The 16,679-nt window shown below is 39.7% G+C and overlaps 1 protein-coding gene across 2 annotated transcripts in view; it reads left to right on the forward strand.

Moving 5' to 3' along the window:
• MMP16 (matrix metallopeptidase 16) overlaps positions 1-16,679 on the forward strand; it is a 286,894-nt gene that overhangs the window by 193,773 nt on the left and 76,442 nt on the right. For both annotated transcript variants that reach the window (XM_074986986.1, XM_074986987.1), the window contains 2 exons: positions 160-321; positions 5,653-5,870. In XM_074986986.1, the coding sequence (XP_074843087.1) occupies positions 160-321; positions 5,653-5,870 (380 nt within the window). The remainder of the gene's footprint in view (positions 1-159; positions 322-5,652; positions 5,871-16,679) is intronic.

Raw genomic sequence — 16,679 nt, forward strand, 5'->3', positions numbered from 1 at the left:
CTTTTCTAGTGTTCCCTGTATGTTTCATTTACATTCTGGTTCTTAATTTTTTGGTAAATTGTGAACACACTAAAATATTATTTAGCATTCAGGATTCTGTATTTGCATTACTTTATTGGACATATTATGCTAAAGCAGTTCTTCTTTTTGTTTCCATAGGAAATGATTTGTTTTTAGTTGCAGTGCATGAACTGGGTCATGCTCTAGGCTTGGAGCATTCTAATGACCCCACTGCAATCATGGCTCCATTTTACCAATATATGGAAACTGACAACTTCAAACTACCTAGTGATGATTTACAGGGCATTCAGAAGATATACGGTATGTCCTTTTTATTACATATATTAAATTGTTCGCTTAAGAACATACTTGAAGATAAGCTCTGACAGCCGAAGTCCCAGAGGCCTTGATTTCTTGCTATGAGAAAGACATGGATTTTAATGAAGCTCTCCTATTTAGTCTCACACTATTTGCAACTTGAATCTAAATCTGCACTCAGCTGGAACGGTAATCTTAAATATTTAAACTGCTAGTAACGAATATCTGTAAAGGGATCCCAAACTATTAAATTATTAAAAGATGCAAGCCTGACCCATAACCAGCTCTCTTCCACAGAAGACTGTGGCTTACATAACTGGAGGAATTGGTTGGGAGTTAAAGCAGTTCTGTGGTCCAGCACTACCCCCTCTTGTTCTCCCACTCTTAAGGCAACAAATACAGCAAACTGATTTCAAATGCTTGTTATTAACAACCCCAGGTCTTAAGTAACGTAGCAGGGAAAAATGTATGCTTTTTAAAATGTGTATCATAGTCAGTTAGTGTGGCCTAAAAAGATAGACATGTCCACCATAAATAATTTCTCATTTCAATGTATTCAGTTAGGGTGTGTCTACACGGGCATTCCTCTTTCAAAAGAGGCATGCAAATGAGGTAAATAAAAATGCAAACGAGGTTCATATTTGCATATTTGACACCTCATTTGCATATTCTTATTTCGACAGAGCTTCTTTCAAAAGAAGAAAACCAGTGTAGATGCTTCTCTTTCGAAAGTAAACCCCGTCTTCAAAAGAATCCTTCTTCCCATAAAATAAAGGGAAGAAGGATTCTTTTGAAGATGGGATTTACTTTGGAAAGACCAGTGTCTACGCTGGTTTTCTTCTTTCGAAAGAAGCTCTTTCAAAATAAGAATATGCTAATGAATTGCCAAATATGCAAATATGAACCTCATTTGCATTTTTGATTTCCGTCATTTGCATCCCTCTTTCGAAAGAAGAATGCAAGTCTAGACACTCCCTCAGTGAAAGCAATTTAATTGAAAAGAGGGAGAAAAAGAGAGAGTGAGAGAGAGAGCAATTTACATATTGCTGGTTTAAAGTAACTGTGGCTTCCAAATGACAGTCTGACATTTCCACAGACAACTTTTTTAATACAACTTTGTCCAGCAAAGTTGGGACCTGACAGGTCCAGAATAAGAGAATTTGCCAGACCAGGGGTGGTGCAGAGTTTCTGCTCCCAGACAGCCCTGCGTTCCCCTGGCTGCTGTGGACTGGGAGAGGACTCCAGCAATGTTCCCTGGCCCCACAGGGCAGGCAGAGGGCTGCACAGAGTACGCAAAGGGAATCTCCAGCCCCTGCACTGCTGTGGGCAGGGTTAGGGAACTCCTGCACAAGCTCCAACCTGGTACGCCCTTGTTCTGGAACATTTGTGGTCCTGACAGATGACAGAGCTTGATGGATGAGAGAGTACTGGATTTGAGAGGTACAACCTGTCTTTTGTTTTAAAAAGCTTGACATCCACAATTAAGAATTAAACAATCTGCTTTGCTAAATTTATGGAGGATTTACATTCTTCCACTAAAAAATCTGTTCTATCTGTATGTTAATATGAAGTGGCTGGTAGATACCATTTGCATTTGCAAATGATGTCATTTACATTCACTAATTTGGTTTTGCATTCATTAGTTTTCCAATTTAAATATCTAAGTGGTATGTGTTCTCTCAGGGTTAAACTGACTTTTAACAAGGTCACATTTATTACTGATCTTTTGCTGTTAGGAAAGCTAGATGAGTTAGCACAGAATAATGGTGTACCTCTGATTAGAAACCAAATATAGCTATGCTAAATATTGTATTATTAAGTGGTATTATACTCAGGGTATTCCACAGAGGAGACATAGGTTGTGTCTACACTAGCATTCCTGTTTCCAAAGAGGCATGCAAATGAAGGAAATCAAAAATACAAACGAGGCATTGATTTACATATCTGGCACCTCATTTGCATATCCTTCTTTCGAAAGAAGAAAAGCAGTGTAGACGTAGCTCTTTCGAAAGTAATCCCCGTCTTTGAAAGAACCTTTCTTCCTAAAAACGAAAAAAAAAAAAATAGGAAGAAGGGTTCTTTCGAAGATGAGGATCTTCCTAAAAAAAAAAAATAGGAAGCAGGGTTCTTTCTAAGATGAGGATTACTTTAGAAAGAGCAGCATCTATGCTGCTTTTCTTCTTTTGAAAGAAGGATATGCAAATGAGGTGTCATGCATGCAAATCTGTGCCTCATTTGCATTTTCTATTTCCTTCATTTGCATGCCTCTTTTGAAAGAGGAATGCTCGTGTAGATGTAGCTATAGGTTGTGTCTACACTTAGGAAAAACTTTGAAAAGGCCACGATAATGGCCAAATTGAAGAATACTAGTGAGGTGCTGAAATGAATATTCAGCATCTCGTTAACATGCTGGTGGCCACCGCATTTCAAAAGTGCTGTGTTTCACTCACGTGTGGCTTGTCTACGTGGGGGTCCTTTTCAGCTGGTAGGAATAAGGGGATTTCAATGTTTGCAGGGTCCTTTTGAAAAGGACCCCTGTGTAGATGAGTCACTCATGAGTAAAATGTGGCACTTTCGAAGTGCCGTGGCCGGTGGCTTGCTACTGAGGTGCTGAATATTCATATTGTGTTTCATTAGTATTCTTTGATTTGGCTATTAGCATGGCCATTTCAAAGTTTTTCCTAAATATAGGTATAGCCATACTCTGTGTCTACACGTGCCCCTTCTTTTTGAAAGGGGCATGTTAATGAGCAGGTTCGAAAGATGCTAATGAGGCACTGCAATGAATATGCAGCACCTCATTAGCATAATGGCAGCCGCAGCGATCTGAAAGTGCGGCTTTTCGAATTGCGTGCTGCCCGTGGAGACGGGACCTTCCGAAAGGACCCCCCCAGTTTTCAAAAGCCCTTCTTCCTATCTGGTGATTGGAAGAAGGGCTTTCGAAAATTGGGGGGGGTTCTTTTGGAAGGTCCTGTCTCCATAAGCTGCACACGATTTGAAAGCTGCACTTTTGAATTGTCATGGCTGCCATTATGCTAATGAGGTGTTGCATATTCATTGTTGTGCCTCATTAGCATATTTTGAACCCGCTCATTAATATGCCCCTTTTGAAAGGAAGGGGCACATGTAGACCTAGCCGTAGTGTTTAGTTGGTTATAATTTCTTTTGTGCGGTTAACCAAAGGAGATTGTTTCTCATGATCTCATAAGTTCATAGTCTAGAGAAGGATATTTTGCCCATATATGAAATACTAAGCTCTAACAGCTGTATGCTGTTGAACTTTATTACTCCTAAAGGTGATGCCTGATATTATTTTATTATTCCTAAAATGTGTGCTTGATATGACTATCAAATTGCATGTGGAAACCTTAATTTGAATTTGGAGTCATTCAAATATTAGCTACTGCAAATTAATTCCTGATTTGTACTCAGTGTCAGAAAAGAATTTCATACCTGTGAAAGTAACTGCATTGGTCTGCACTATTTCTCACAGCCTAATTAAGAGTAAATTATGAATGTCATGCTCCTTAAAATTATGAACAAAATAAATGTCTTATTAAATTTTGCTGAGGGTAGTTCTAATTAGCTTTTATGTTCAATCAGTAAACATTTATCCCAGTTAATTTAGTTACTTTGATCAAGTACTAGACATTCCAAATTCATTTTCTGTCTAAGGTTACAAAGATATTCTTTAACCTACTATCTTATACATGGATTAAAGCAGGCAGTTGGGTTATATAGAAATAGACACTGCAGTTAAATCAATCTAAGCAGATAGCTACATGCAATGGGCAGACTTACAAAGTTTGTCTTGTTTCCAGAAATGATGTTATTGGTCCGAGAGATATGTCCTCTATTTAAAATGGGAAATATCATTAAACCCAGTAATAGCCTTAGAACTGGAATGAAGATTTTTAGTGTACTCATTGTACATCATATGCTGAGGAATAATGACTTTTAACAGAATGAACCTGAAATAATCATGTTACTTGCAAATAGCAAAATTATGAATGGAGTAGTCAGATCATCCCAAATAAGCGCCATTAAAATCTTTATTTTGTGCCACACCATGACTTATTCAAAATATGTCAAATATTTTACAGCAGAACTATTATAGAAATGTTATACAGAGGATTTTTATTGTTTTACGCTATTCTTCATGTTTGGATAGATTTTTGCAATGCATTCACCTGTAAAATCAAATGTCATTGGTGATGAGTGTCCAATTGTACGGAACTCATAGGGAAAAATATAACGAATGAGGCTCAAAAATTCTTTTAAAACTATACAATACATTGTTATGTACATATGTGCCTGAACTATAATGCCCAATCTCAGGACACTTTCTTGCCTAGAAAGTGCCTTTTTGCCCTCTGGGAGCTAGGAAATTGTACTTTATTGTGACCTTTTCTTTTCTTCATTCTTCAGAAGATATAGTCACAGAGAGGTAGCCAGGTTAGTCTGTATCTTCACAAAACAGTTTTCCAGAGCTAATGAAGTGGGTCTGTCCCATGAAAGCTCATCACATAATAAATTATATTGTTGGTCTTTAAGTGCTACAGGACTGCTTTTTTGTTTCACAAGATATGAGATTTCAAATCTATCACTGGGTCTGAACACAGTTTTACCTGTCCAGCAACTTAAGCCAGTATAGTTGAAGGGGTAGGGGAGAAATTTCAACTCTGCACTTAGAAAGGAATTATTTCTGAGTTTGGTTGCTTTTAAAACAAACAGGCAGCTACAGAAGCTGCTCAGGAGCATATGTTATTAGATGTAGTTCAAGAAAAGATAGATTGGTGGTAAGGCAGCAGGCCAATTGGCCAGAAGTGCATAATCAATGCAATTTTTCACATACTGGCATCATTCATTGCATAATTGTCAAGTGCTCTGTGGATGGATGGATGGATGGAAGTAGAGTGTTCAAAACATGGGTTGATTGTAGAATTATTACACTGTGTTAGGATGAATTGTCCACATTTTACATAACCCATGAAATTTTGTTCTCACTAAAACTGTTCTGTGTGTTATTATTGTTAAAGTACACATTACAAGCAGCTTGTGATATTAAGTTTTGGTGCATTTTGTGGTCTTTAAGCCTGTTGGGGTATAAAGGAGGAAGGTATCATAATTCTGGCAATTTTTTTCCTCACGAATACTTTGGTTTTAAGCTAAAGCACACATTATTGTAATTTATCTTCACAGATCAGAATTTGGAAAAGGCATATTACACCATTCCTTTGCCAATGCAGAGTATTCCTTCTTTTTTTTTTTTTTTTGAACATTCTGCAGTGTGATTTACAGTGATCTAAACAATATCCTGATGACATTTTTAAGGTCCACCTGACAAGATCCAACCACCAACAAGACCTCTGCCAACAGTGCCCCCACACCGTTCTGTCCCTCCAGCAGACCCTCGGAAAAATGACAGGCAACCTAAACCTCCTCGGCCGCCCACTGTTGATAAACCTTCCTATCCTGGAGCCAAACCAAACATCTGTGATGGGAACTTCAACACTCTAGCTATTCTTCGCAGGGAAATGTTTGTTTTTAAGGTAGGAAGCTGTAACTTTTTAAATGTTACATCCAGTGTCTGCATTTCTACTTTTTTTTTAAAGAAATAAGCTTTCATTCTTCATGACTGCACTTTCCCAGCCCTCTCACAGTTAGAAGGTTCAAGCAAAGAAACTAAAGAATAAATATACAAATGGCTTAAGTGTCTCGCAGAGCATTGCTGTAATGTTCTATTCTTGGAATACATTCACGTCAGCAGTAGATATAAATGCCTCAAAATTTAAGGGTAAGTAAATGCAGCATGTTATGCAGAGATTAAAAAACAACATAATTCAAGGCATGAATAGATGCTGATAGGAAAGATTTTGTAGAGAATTTAGCCACTTCCAGCCACACTGTGTTATTGTGTCTTCAGCACACACTTCTTTTTCAGGAGCCTGTAATTTACCTTTATAATTAGATCAGTCAATTATAAGTGATATTTGTCATTGTGTAGTGGTTGCTTTGATACATGTTTGAGTAAAGGTCTTTGATACAAGAACTTCCTTGCAGACATTTTATTCTTTTTTTTTTCAATTCATTATTTTGTCTGGAGCTGTGTATATATGGTGCTTCTCACACAAACTAGACTGGCCTTTTGTGAAGAGGTTTCACTGAAGGTTCAAAGACAGCAGATTTAAGTAAAGCCATTTGTTAGAAGAATGATCTAGCAAAGCACCTCGTGTAATTTCAAAATTGCATTGCAGGCTACAGAAATAACAGAAGCATTATTCCCTTTTTTAAGTACATTAATTTGCTGGCAGCAAAAAGCAATAGGTAAAGCTAATGCCATATATTATCTTGAAATTCACAGAGACGTTCCAGATTTGGCTGAGCAATGGATTAGATGGAATTTGTGTTTTGTAAATGTATGTCTTCACTCTTTCACATTTCAAAATCTTACCTAATGAGAAAAGGCATTTTCTTCCATGAAGTTTTTTCTCCAACCCTAAGGGAAAACATTACCAAAAGGATTAATTTGTGCTATCAAACTGACCTTCTGTTCCATAAATCCAATATCTTGCCATGGTTCTTGTTGGCTTTTCTTCTGTTCCCTGTCTTTGTTGCGGTTGGAAGAATACTTGACACATTTTCCCCTTATACACCCTCTCCACAGAACCCTTTATCAGTACTCAACAGACCTTGAATTGCTTTAAGACTTCTTTAAAATAGTTTATCTATTTGCTGATTGTTTTACATTAATTCATTCAAATTATTGAGTTCTCTTCAAAAGAAAAGGGTAAGAGATGAACTATTTTTCCGTGGAAGACTGAGGATTGTGTCAGCCCTTCTGAAAATAGGAAATAACTTATTGTTTGAATATTTGCCGTCTCTTCAAATGTTGTGTACCTTTCTTTTGGAAGTACTATACCATCAATTTTTGTGCATAAAATCAAAAAGTTAAGGAAGAACCTAATTTTTTGAGAAACATCAAACAGGATATTAAAATACGTACTTCATCTCTTATCATCCATCTCAAGAACAACAAAGCACACTCTCATTTATTTTCGATTTAAATTGATAAATACTGTTGTAATCTACCACTAAAACAAAATTGTCTGACTACCCAACTCTGTGCTTTCAGACAAACAGATGTGTTGTGATACCTAACTACTTTTTTCCCTTTATATTTTAAAATAAAAGTTTTGCCCATTAAGAAAAAAAATAATTCACTTTCACTTACCAGATTAAAATATTTTGCCATATATTATGAACATTCAAATATGGTTTTATGTTTCAATATTATGCACATTTCCATTCATGCTACTGAATCTCAGTGAGAAGACATGATGAAGCTCATTCCAACATTTGTAATAAGCAGCTGAGTTTGTATTTTGTGGCTGACTTTCTAAAATGTTTGTGCAATTCCAGGAGTATTTACCTGCACACTGATACATTTAATATGCATAGTTGTGCTTCCAAATTGCCAGTCAATTATACAGTTGGTCATTGGCAAACTAAAATACTTGATTGTTTTGTGTATTCTTAGAATTGCTTATGCAAATCAGATGCATAGATGCAGAACTCTGGGCACTTCTGAAAATTTAGCAATGATTGTTAGTAAATTAAAAGTGGAATTGAGTTGTAAAGGGAACCAGCAGTCTGAGATTCATGTATTTTCAGAGGAAGCTACAAGCAATATTAATTTCAAGAAAACAGACTCTCTTTACAGTCAGATGCCAGGACGTACCCAAGGGCATTAGAGGTTTTTGTTTAAGTTCATGAGTTTTATTTAAAATTTTTAAGAACAGTTTCTAATCTGGTATTTCAAGGGTGAAAGTTCATAAAGCTATTGCTAAACAGAAAAGTAGATTTTTTTCTCATGCCTTTCAATTAACTTTAAGCAGAACTTTAACATAACCATTTTCCAACTTAAAGTACTTGATAGAATTTGCAGTTTTTAAAACGTGATTTCAAGTAATAAGAACCGTCCCTGCTGTGAAATAGAGGGGTAGCTGTGTTAGTCTGGCTGCTGTGAAATAGAGGGGTAGCTGTGTTAGTCTGGATCTGCAAAAGCAATGTGGGGGTCCTGTGGCACCTTATAAACTAACAGGAATGTATGAGCATAAGCTTTCGTGGGCAAAGGCCAATGTCGTCAGATGCAGCCTGCTCTGACTCAGACAATAAACATGAGAGCGCAGCAGCTCAATTGTTTAAGTATTCTTACAGATCATCAAGGCGGTAGCCACACTGCCCCTCCCTTTTAGAATGGTCATGCAAATGCAGTCAATTGAAAATGCAAATGAGGCACTGATTTAAATATATTGTGCCTCATTTGCATACTGAGAGGAATAAGGGGACTTCAAAGTTGGCGAAAAGGAGCCCCGTCTGGACAAGCTGTGCAGGAGCGAAAAGTGGGAATTTTGAAGAGCTGCAGCCGGCAGCATGCTAATGAGGTGCTGAATATCCATTTCAGCGCCTCATTAGTAATCTTCAGTTTGTCCATTTGCATGGCCATTTTGAAGTTTTGTGCCAGTGTAGACGTGGTCTATGTGTCCGGAAATACTATTTCAAAATAGCTGGGTGGTATTTCACAATACATTTTAGCTGAGTCTACTCCTGCATTCCTCTGTCAAAAGAGGCATGCAAATGAAGGAAATTGAAAATGTGAATGAGGCACTGATTTACATATCTGGTACCTCATTTACATAATCTCTTTTCGAAAGAGCTTCTTTTGAAAGAAGAAAGCAGTGTAGATCAGGCTCTTTTGAAAGAAACCAACATCTTCCTGAAATAAAATAGGAAGAAAGGTTCTTTCAAAGATGGGTTTTATTTTCAAAAGAACCCCATCCACACTGCTTTTTTCTTTTGAAAGAAGCTCTTGAAATTAGATGATGCAAATGAGGCACCATATATGTAAATCAGTGAGTCATTTGTATTTTCAATTGCCCACATTCGCATGTGTCTATCAAAAGAGGAAAGCAAGTTTACACACAGCTTTTGGGTGTAGTGTTATTTTGAAATAAGATATTTCAAACTAGCTGCATTGTTCAAAATAAAAGTAGAGCCACGTAAGTGTATTGTTGCAAAAGGATGTTTCCTCAAAACATCTGGGGGACACTCTTGCCCTTAGAATATCCCTGTCAGTTTTGTTACACGAGGAGGAAATTTGCTTTTGAGAATAAAGGGGGAAAATATGTTTTAGCTAAAGGGAATACAGGCATAACGTATATAGGTGGCTTGATATATGCAGTAGGTTAGACTAGATGATGGTGGTGGTCTCTTGGGACCTTAAAGGCTATGGCTGCATCTGACTTGCATTCCTCTTTCAAAAGAGTCATGCATGTGAGGGAAATTGAAAATGCAGATGAGGTGCAGATTTGCATATCTGGTGCCTCATTTGTATATTCTTAGTGTGAGAGAAGAGAAGCAGTGTAGATGCAGTTCTTCCAAAAGTAAACCCCATCTTCAAAAGAACCCTTCTTCCCATGAAAAAAGGGAAGAAGGATTCTTTTAAAGATTGGGTTTACTTTCAAAAGAGATATGTCTGCACTGCTTTTCTTTTTTCAAAAGAAGCTCTTTCAAAACAGCAATATGCAAGTGAGGGACCAGATATGTAAATTTGCACCTCATTTGCATGCCTCTTTCAAAAGAGGAATACAAATATAGACACAGTCTATGGTCGTTTCTACACATGGCACTTTTTCTGGAAGATCCTCTTCTGGAATAATGCATCTACACAACAAACAGGACCCTGAAAGAGCCACCCCTTCTTCTGGCTCTAAAGGCTGCAAGGACTTGGAGACCATAGAGGCCTGCTAGGGGTGTCTAGAGCGGCCCCTCTCTCCAGCAGGCTGCTGCCATGGAGGACTCTTTCTTTTGGAAGAAGCAGTCCAGGAACATCTACACATGCCGTCTTCCAGAAGATTCTTCTGGAAGAAGGTCCTCTTCCTGATTCTGAAGTGGAGTATAGAATCCAGAAGAGGGGGCACCTTCTTCCGGAAGAAATCCGAAAGAGCGTCTTGCTTGTGTAGGCGCTCCTCAGATCTTCCAGAAGAAGACACTGTTCTTTCAGAAGATCTTGCCTTTGTAGAAACAGCCTATGAGTCTAAAGATGGTAATTTTGTAAGTAGTTTTGTCACATGGACAAACTCAATTTCTAAGTAATGGGGAGTTTCCTTAATCATGCTTGAACATTTAATATAGTGAATTTAATATTTAATATTAAATATTCCATCACGTACAAACAAGTAGAATAGCAGAATTTTTGAGCATCCATAGTTTTAACAAGAGGCTCCTATTAAACCGCATTGTTATGCAGAATAGGCTTAATGTTTAGTTTTCACTCCTACTTTCAGTGTTTTCTTTCAGCTAACTTCCCCCCCCCCTTATGTCTCCCACAGGGATGTAGCAAACAGCTGAAAAATAAAAGAAAACAAACTCATGCCTCTCTCATGGGGAAGCTGTGCAACTTGTCATGCCATTGTCTCTCTCGTCTTAATGTAGTCTTTCTCTGTCTGTGTGTAGTACTCTCTAAGGTATCTCAGAGTCTTGTCTGCTCCTCAGTCTCCACAGGAACAGTCTTATCACTGTCAGTACATCTGGGGCTATCTGCTTCATTAAAAGGAACTTCATTTTCTCAGATCATTTGGCAAGATCCATTATTGCGGGTGGTTATTTTATAGATTTCTTCACTTCTCTTATTCTTTATCATTCATTCTGCGTTTTCAGTCCTCTGAAGCAGCAAGCCAGAGTTTAAAGGTAGTCTTGTGAAATTATGACGCTGCAGATGGTAGAAGATGAATTTTAGAAAGGAGTAAGTGGGCTGTGTTTTATGACCTTACTGGAAGCTTTACCGGATATTGCCTGGGTCCTTAAATAAGTTTTTTCTTCATTTAAATATTTTTTCTAGAGTAGGGCTGGAAATGAGGCGGTCAGTATTCAGGCTTCTCCTGGGAAAGAGGACAACCCCAGTTCTCTCTCAGCCCAGCTTTCTCTCACTGCAGCTGCAATGGGCAGAGCATGTGCCCCAGCTGGGAGGTAAACAAAGGCAAATGCTGACAAACTCTGAAATATGTAGTAGATAGCTGTCTCTCTCTCTCCATCCCAGCCCCTGGCTGGCCCAATGGCTGTAGCTGTCCCAGTCCCCATCTCTGGCTCTTTGCTGCCCTTTGTGGTCATTCTACAATATAACAATCCCTCCTACCAGACTCTTCTCTTTCCATGTTATGAGAAATAACTGAATTCCAGGCACACCCCATTGTCCTGGCACAACCAAATTCTTACCTTACCTTACTGTAAGTATCAGGGAGGTGGCCGTGTTAGTCTGTATCTTCGAGAACAGCAAGAAGTCCTGTGGCACCTTATAAACTAACTGATATTTTGGAGCATAAGCTTTCGTGGGCAAAGACCATAAGAGATCTGCAACACATCCTGGACAATGATCCTTCACTCTCACAGACCTTGGGAGGCAGGCCAGTCCTCGTCTTCAGACAGTCTGCTAACCTTAAACAAATTCTCACTTGCAACTATAGATCATAACACAGTAACTCTAAACCTGGAACCAATCCCTTCAACAAACCCCGTGGCCAACTCTGCTCACATATCTACACCAGTGATATCATCACAGACCTAACATCAACCATACCATCAGGGGCTCCTTTACCTGCACATCTACCAAAATAACGTGCCATCATGTGCCAGCAATGCCCCAGTACAATTTACATTGGCCAAACTGGACAGTCTCTATGTAAAAGAATAAATGGACATAAATCAGGCCTCAGGAACGGTAATGTGCAGAAACCTGTGGGAGAGCACTTCAGTCTCTCTGGACACTCAGTAACAGATTTAAAAGTAGCAGTTCTAAAACAAAGACATTTCATAAATCAAATGGAGAGAAATCTCTGAGCTGCAATTTATTTGCAAATTTGATTCCATCAACCAAGGATTAAACAGAGACTGGGATTGGCTCACCCCTTACAAAAGCAGCTTCTCTTCCTTGGGTGTTAATATCTCCCCATTACACTCCGACAATGGTCCCACATCCTCCTGGTCTGATCTGACTTGTTTTTTGCTCTTTTGATACATACTACTGATAATGGGCCATTTCCACCTTGCTGAATAGACCTTGTCAGGTCTGGCCCTCCCTTTTACTGGGACCCCACTCTTTAAATACCCCTCTGGAACGCCCCCCCACCCACTCATTCATCTGATGAAGCAGGTCTTTGCCCACGAAAGCTTAGGCTCCAAAATATCTTAGTCTATAAGGTGCCACAGGACTTCTTGTTGTTACCTTACTTTAAGTGGTCCTAGCATTTACCATTTAGGAGGTGTTCTTGAACAGATTCGTGGATGGATAGATAATAAACACACAAAGTTGCTAAAATGTGTAGTAGAAAATACCTCTTTCAAAATTTGTAGAAATACATTTTTGCCTCTTCATATCCTGAGAACAAAGAGTGTAGAGGTCAGGAAACTAGTATTAAACAGAAGACACAAAAAAATGACAGTATGAGAGTGGACCTGACTCTGAAATTGGCTATTGTTACAAAGGCCTCCAGTGTTTCTTGTGTAACTGTTTTGTGTCATGTGGCATTGTGAATGTCTGAACTATCAATGACAGCCTGAGAAAGTTCAGAAGAATGCACTTTGGGTTCCAGGTGGGGAAAATACTGAATATTTCCGCCATAAAAGAGGGAGAGCAAGAGGTCAGGATTAGCTAAAGCTGTAGACAGCAGAGTCCCATAGACTACTTTTCATTTGATTAGTAGGCATCCTTCAGTCTGCATAGACTATGGATCATGCCCTTTATAGTTTCAATTGAGGACTTCATTTACAGTGTGTACTGTGACTATGAAGACGCACACGAGAGTGACAGTCCTTGCTGCATCTCTTGCAGATGTGGTGGGTGTCTGGCAAGTCCTTAGTGTGCTTTCTGTGCACTCGCTTCTCCTCTGCTAGCTGTCTGATCCTCATCTCACCCTTCTGAAGGCCCTTGTGTAACCCCTGCCTCCATCTGCTGCAGTCGTCTGCTAGTTCTTCCCAGTTGTCCAGCTCGATGTCTACCTCTCTGAGGTCTCTCTTGCAGACATCTTTGTAGCGCAACTGGGGGCGTCCGGGAGGTCTTTTGCCAGAGGCTAGCTCACCATACAGGATGTCTTTTGGAATCCTTCTATCATTCATCCTTTGGATGTGGCCAAGCCAGCGGAGCCGACGTTGCCTGAGGAGGGTGTGCATGTTTGGGATTCCAGCTTGCTCGAGGACGGCGGTGTTGGTCACTCTGTCCCTCCATGATATTCCAAGGATGTGCCTGAGGCAGAGCAAGTGGAAGACGTTCAGCCTCTTTTCCTGGCGGGCATACAGGGTCCAAGTCTCGCTGCCATAAAGGAGGGTGCTGAGGATGCAGGCTCTGTAGACTTGCATTTTGGTGTGAGTGTACAGCTTGTTGTTATTCCACACTCTCTTGCTGAGTCTGGACAGAGTTGTGGCCGCTTTTCCGATCCTCCTATTTAGCTCAGTGTCCAACGACAGGGTGTCAGCGATGGTGGACCCGAGGTAAACGAACTCGTGGATGACCTCTAATGTATAGTTGTCAATGCTGATTGATGTGGATTCAGCAACATCCTGACTGAGTACATTTGTCTTCTTTAGGCTGATGGTAAGCCCTAAGTCCTTGCACGCTTTGGAGAACTGATCCAGCAGTTTTTGAAGCTGGTCTTCTGTGTGAGACACTAGAGCAGCATCATCTGCGAACAGCATGTCTCTGATGAGGATTTCCCACACCTTAGACTTAGCTTTCAGCCTTGCAAGATTAAACAGTTTCCCATCAGATCTTGTGTGCAGCAAGATGCCCTCTGTTGAAGATCCAAAGGCATGCTTCAGGAGGAGTGCAAAGAAGATCCCGAACAATGTCGGATCAAGCACGCATCCTTGTTTGATGCCGCTCCTGATTCTGAAAGCATCCGATAATGCGCCGTCATATTGGATGGTTCCTCTCATGTCTTCGTGGAACGACTGGATCATCTTGAGTAACCGTGGAGGACGGCCTATCTTGTGGAGCAGTTTGAACAGACCATCCCTGCTGACCAAGTCAAAGGCCTTGGTCAGGTCGATGAAGGCTATGTAGAGTGGCTTCCTCTGCTCCTTGCACTTCTCATGCAGCTGCCTTAGAGAGAAGACCATGTCAATGGTAGACCTCTCTGCACGGAATCCGCACTGCGATTCGGGGTACACCCTCTCAGCAATCTTCTGGAGTCTGCCAAGGACGACGCGAGCGACCAGTTTACCAGTGACGCTTAGGAGGGAGATTCCACAGTAGTTGTTGCAGTCGCGTTTGTCTCCTTTGTTCTTATACAACGTTACAACGTTAGCGTCGCGCATATCCTGTGGAACCTCACCCTCTTTCCAGCACAGGCACAGTAGCTCATGTAGCGTTTCCAGGAGTGTGTCCGCGGCACACTTGATTACCTCTGGTGCTATATTTGAAAGAAAGGTTTGGTGGGAGTCACTATTCTTTAGCCCAGCAGTGAAAAGAACATCTGTAATTCAAGTAGCCCTGGCTCCGGTGAAAATGAGGAAGTAATGGACAAAACAAATCTCAGCAGGGATCTTAGTCCTCAGTACATCTAAAGTAGACAGCCGTGAGAAAATAAGAGAAAGGGGATGTGGCATGGAATATTGACATAGGAATAAATGGTAATGGATTCAGGAAATAGAAGGGTCAGACTGTATTAGAATAGTGATAGACAATAATAATAATAATAATAATAATAATAATAACAATAATAATAAAATGCCTATCACTTTTTTTTTCAATTTGAAGATCTTACACCACTACCAATATTACTTAAGCCTTTCAGCACAGATGTGAGATAGATAAGGGATTGAGCAATTGCCCTGCCTAGCAACAAAGCTGAGGGCCAGGAAAATAGGTAAGTATCCCCATCCAACTTCAGGGTGATTTAGGGTAAACAGGCTGTAATTACCTGAGTTATATTGGGCCAAAATAATTAACTTAAACCCCTGCAAGGGCCCACAATATATGCCTCAGTAGGGTAGATTTAAAAAGGTCTAGGCCAGACCCTGTAAAAAATTTCACAATTAATATGTTCAACTGAACTTAATGGAATTACTCAAATGCTTAAAGAAACACATATGTATAAATGTTTGTGATGTTGGGGCTATTATCCATGAAAGTCTTATGAATTAAAATATGTATTGGTGCTAAACATGCACATTATCAAGTCCTTGTTTTACATTTAGTTTGAAGCTAATAAGCCTCTCCAACTCAAATGGCAGTGATTCAGTCCTTGTAGAATGTAACCCAAAATACCAAAAAGCTGATCTAAAACTACACAGTACAGGGGGCCCTTATTATAAGTTGCTTCACTGTAAGTTGTTTTGCATATACATCGTTAATTCAGGAAAGCAGATTCATTATAAGTCACACTGACCTACTCTTACGTTGTTTAGGGGCCAAGGGACCAAAAGCCAGGAACATAGTGAAGCTTTGTGGTGGCTGGGCAGCAGGTGCTGTAGTGCAGGGGCCCCAGAAGTGAGCCCTGTAGTCATGGGGGACTGGTGGGAAGTTTCAGGGAGCTGGGAGGCATCTGCGGGGGGGAGGTGGCAAGTAGTAGGGAGAAGTGGCAGGGATCTGCAGAGCACCGGAGGAGACTGGAGGGGAACTGGCAGGGAACTGGTGGGAACTGGTGGGGAGCTGACTTACATTTTTCCATTTATTTATTTATTTGCCTTATTATTATTTATTTATCTATTTATTGTATTTATTTCTATTCTATTTCTATTTATTATTTTTTGTGGGTTATAGGCACATCGTATGTGCCACACGCATGTTGGGAACATGTCTCGAGCTAATTGCATTATTCCTTGTGGATATTAATTCCCCTTTGTAAGTCATTTCACTAGAAGTTGCATTTATTTAGGAACGTAACCTGGACTTATAATGAGGACCCCCTGTAATGTAGAAAGGATAGAAAGGGGTTAAAATACATTCTGACCAATTTACATTAGGGACCTGATCCTGCAACCACCAATCATATGAGTCTTTCAGTTTTGGGTGATTCTTACATTACAATCAAATGTTGGCAGATGACTAGAAACTGAAGAATCAGTACTTTACTTTGCTCTTCATCTTTTCCAGTTCTCTACTAGAATACATAATTAGCTAGCATAGTTCATTCTGCAGTGGTCCTCCTACTTCCACGAAACTAGTGAAATTAATGAACAAACAGCTTTTCTCAATGAATACAAATCAAAAGAAGAGGACAAAAGATATGAAATCTGTTGGAGCCTGTCTTCTTTTAGGGACCTAAAGGAAATGTGGTTTCCAAATCTTTTCACTAAGAGAAATG

The sequence above is a fragment of the Carettochelys insculpta genome, chromosome 2 (assembly GCF_033958435.1).
Source record: "Carettochelys insculpta isolate YL-2023 chromosome 2, ASM3395843v1, whole genome shotgun sequence".
In the NCBI taxonomy this organism is placed as follows: domain Eukaryota; kingdom Metazoa; phylum Chordata; order Testudines; family Carettochelyidae; genus Carettochelys; species Carettochelys insculpta.